Source organism: Saccostrea cucullata, unplaced genomic scaffold, assembly GCF_032062105.1.
Source record: "Saccostrea cucullata isolate Sc308-1 unplaced genomic scaffold, CSIRO_AGI_Scuc_v1 ctg3576, whole genome shotgun sequence".
In the NCBI taxonomy this organism is placed as follows: Eukaryota; Metazoa; Mollusca; class Bivalvia; order Ostreida; family Ostreidae; genus Saccostrea; species Saccostrea cuccullata.
Window position 1 is genome coordinate 48,605 of NW_026932476.1, and position 4,209 is coordinate 52,813.

At 36.9% G+C, this 4,209-nt stretch overlaps 1 protein-coding gene across 1 annotated transcript; it reads right to left on the reverse strand.

Annotated features, from left to right (window-relative positions):
* Window positions 1–250: 250 nt before the first annotated feature.
* On the reverse strand, window positions 251–3,548 carry LOC134235230 (tripartite motif-containing protein 2-like). Its single transcript, XM_062717365.1, has 2 exons — window positions 1,341–3,548; window positions 251–1,119 (listed from the first exon to the last, which is right to left on the reverse strand). The coding sequence occupies exons 1-2, from the start codon at window positions 3,510–3,512 to the stop codon at window positions 967–969; spliced, it is 2,325 nt and encodes a 774-aa protein (XP_062573349.1). The 5' UTR covers window positions 3,513–3,548; the 3' UTR covers window positions 251–966.
* Window positions 3,549–4,209: the final 661 nt, after the last annotated feature.

Consider the following 4,209-nt stretch of genomic DNA (forward strand, 5'->3'; position numbering starts at 1 on the left):
TCAGTTTTGCGAACAAGTGGTTTCGACAGCTCTTCGGGAACTTAAGCAATATGAAAAGGGAAAACATGTACATTTCTGAAGAATTTCTCTAGTATTTTAATTTCTTTCTAAAAATAAATAAAACAAATACTGGTATTTCGATCTGTATTCTAAATAATTCACGAATTCAACATTCTTATACCCCAGGTCTAAAAGTTAGTAAATGAGCTAAAAATTAATCACTTTTTAACTTGACTGTCATATGATAATTACACAATTAGCAAAAAGTCAAATAATTATTACCATAATATCATTAATCTTTTCATAAAACAGTAGATATTTCAAAGTTACACCAAATATACCACTGTAACAGTTCTTAACCAAACTGAAACTGAACACACTATTACAAGGGCAGTCATATGAATGTACATGGTACATAGTTTTGAGGCATCTATCACTGTCTAGATTCACTTATCTTAATATTGTAAAATATCTGCCTAATACCTAAAATTATATAAAATCACAAAAAGAAAGTTAAAAATATTACATTCCTATTATTTTCCTTTTGAAAAAGAAATTCAAAACAATTCATTTCATTCAATTTTATCTTTTCAATAAAATTAATTTTTTTTTTTTATCAAAAACCTCTTGATTGTCACCTTAAAAAATATTTATTCAGGTGCAATAATTCAACGAAACTGTGTTCCACAGTGGAAAAAAAAAAGAATTACATGTACTTTGAAAAGAGCAATGAATTATTTTCTTTAATGCTTGCCCACTGGCAAGTGTGTCTGCAATATTAGCTTGCCCATTTACCCAGTTGTATAAACCTACAGAATCTGTCAGCCCTTGGTAAAAAAAAATCAATAACATCACCACAGTACTCAATGCCCCCCTCCCCGTTTCTAATGTATACATTGTAGTTATTGCACTCAGATTTTTTTATCAGATGTTACAGCTTAATTTTGTTCAGCAAGACCTTGGCCTTTACTGCAGGTATTTGTAGATTTTGAAGCAGTGGTTTCCCGAGTCTGCCACAGCGACGTACCCCTCACCGGTCACCGCCAATCCCTGGGGTCCATACAGAGGGTCCGCCGCGGTGTTCACAAAAGACAGGAAGGAACCATTACTGTCAAAGACCTGTCAATGTATGTAAAATGCACATCAAACAATCTACAAGTACATAATAATCTCTTTAAATAAAACTTTTATTCTTTGATACAGTCAATTCACAGGCAAACACAAGACATAGTCATATCTTTTTTACTTTGAGTTTTATCCAATAAATTTCATTGCTTTTTATAACAGAAGTATGAGAATATTCAACTCAATGATATGAAGTTTCTGACAATAAAAGGTACCTGTATTCTGGAGTTCCCCCAGTCTGCCACCAGTATATTTCCTTTCTGATCCACAGATACCCCTGTTGGTGCATTGAACTGGCCATTGCCCTCACCATTGGAACCGAAGGTAAACAGGAAATTCCCCTCACTGTCAAACACTTTGATGCAGTGGTTGTGGAAATCTGAGACAATGATGTCATTGTTGGCATTGATGGCAACATAATGTGGACCAGCAAACTGCCAGTCTCGATTGCCTCTGGAGCCGAATTTGGAGATGAGTTTACCATTGGGTTGGAAAATGAAGATGGTGCTACCCTTGTTGTCCACAACAATGATGTGGCCATTCTTGTCCACTGCCACTCCTTTGGGTCCCAGAAGTTTTCCTGTGCCAATCTTGTTCATATACTTTCCTTCAGGGGAAAATACACTGATCCATTTGTTGTCATAGTCAGCAATTAGATAGTTTCCATTGAGAGTGGAGGCAACTCCAGTGGGTCTTTGCATTCTTCCTGCAACTCTACCTGGGGATCCAAATTTCAGCTTGCAATCTCCATTGGAATTGAAGACTTGAACAGTTTGATTGTTACTATCCGCAACAATGATTTTGTCACCGATAACATGTAACCCCTGTGGGTTTGTGAACTCTCCTTTGTTTCTGCCTTTCTCTCCAACTCTCATGATCAGATCATCCTCTATAGCATTGCTTCTTCTGTTTGATCCATGTGATCTTGAACTTGGTGGCCTCTTTGTTCCTTTCTGTTTCACATTCAAAGTTCTTGGAATTTTGGAGCTATTAAAATGGTCAATTTCTTCCCCTGCAAGAATGGCCTTGACTTTAAAAGGTGATCCTTTTATATGATGACCATAGAGTTTGATTGCCAAGGAATATGTGCCTACTTTTTCTACAGTGTATGTGACCTCATAGGATCCATTTTGTTTGTCCATCACAAAAGGATTGATGGCCATGTCATCTTCATCCCTGATTTCTGCTGACAGCGAGGCGTACCCTACCTTGACTAGTTCTCCTTTTCTGTCTTTAGATATCACAGTTACAGTTGTGGCTTTCCCTGAATGACACATTTTCAGTCCTTCTCCCGATGCAGTGGTCTCAAATGCTACAGCACTGTTGGTCTGGACAGCACCAACACTTGACAGGGACTTCCTCAGGGTCTGAAAATGAGTATGATCAAAGACTAGACATTCATTTTCTTCTGGCTGATACTGGAGCTTCAAAGAACCTAACTCCTTCAGTTTTTCAGACATTTCGGTTTTGATGAGTAGGATTTCTGTTTCACTCCCATGTTTCAAAGTTTCCTCGGTAAAGTCACAACAGTTTGTTATCTTACTATGGATACTTTCAAGTGTTTCTTTCTGTTCACAAAGTATTTGATGTTTGCGATTGTAAATTGTCTGTAGTTCAGCTAGTAAAGCTGTTTTCCGGACTTGTAACAGGTTACCAAGTTCCTCGAAAGCACTGAGTATTTTTTCCTCCGCAGAATTTTTCTCCAAATCCAGAGACCCCACCACATCGTTCACCAGATTAATGGATTCCTCTAAACATGGCACTTGTTCCCTGGCACCAGACACGAGAGTATGCAGGAGAATCTTTTGTTCCTGGATTGCATCGAAAAGTGGCACCGTTTTATGACCTATATGTTCGACAGCAGTGCAGTCCTCACACACTGCTGTTTCACAGGCTATACAGTAAAATCTTAAAGCATTACCATCATGATTGGGACACACTAACGTTGTATCAACCTCTGTTTCAGAACTCCGGGAAATGTCCGACAAAGCTACTACATTATGTTCTTTGGTTTGATCCAATGCTTGGTGAATACTGGTACAACTGTTACACAGAAATTCAGCACAGTCCATGCATTTGGTTGACGGCCTTGCCTGCTCGCGACTACAGGTTCGGCATATGTTGGGCTGATCAACAACCTCCATGAGGTTTGTTATGAAAAAGTTTGTCTGTAATGCTGATACACCTTGCAGTGGTAAAATTGATTGTTGTCTACAGATAGGGCAAGTTACAGAAAGACTCTCTGCTGGAATGTAATTTGCCAGACACTTTTGGCAGAAAGTGTGCAAGCAGGGCAAGACCTTTGGAGCCTTGTAACGCTCTAGGCATATCCCACAGTTCAACAACTGTCTGTCAATCTGGCGAACAACAGGAATGGAGTCCGCCATGGCGTAGATTTCCCCTCCATCAAAGGAGACCTGAAATTGAAAACCACAAAAGATGATCATGTCAACTTGTATCTCTGTGTTAAAAAATAACAAGAAAATTTTTATTGTCTCAGTTTACAAATACTTTTTTTCCAAGATATGATACTTTTCCAATTTTGAGCCTTAGTTGAAGCTCAATGATTTCATTCATCAGGACACAATTTTTTTTGTCATTTTTATAGAAAACTGAATTCTGGGATAAATCTATCAATATTTCAAACATTTATTTTATGTTCCACCAATGTTTTATATCTTTGTAAAACTTTGATTTATCATGTTTAATGACTCATGTTCAGAGAAATTCATCTTTTTTTAAACATGTTGTTAGGTACAAGCAATATAAAAGACATTAAATTTATAAAAGAAATTAAAGACAATTATTTTACTGACCCGCCCTTTTACATTAAAAACAAGAAACATTCAAATACAAGTTTTCTGCATTTCTATGGTGTTTAAAGTCTGATTATTCTTTTTTTTCTTTTGAAAGTACGCCCTCAACATTTTCTGAAAAGAAATAAACTGTATTTGCTGAGTTGCAGTAATTAGCCTCTGAGCGTATTCAAATCTAAAACTGAATACACCTCAAGTTTTCACAACCACTGCATTAATACACTCTTAGCAATGACTGGAATATTATATTTTTTAAAAAATGATTTAA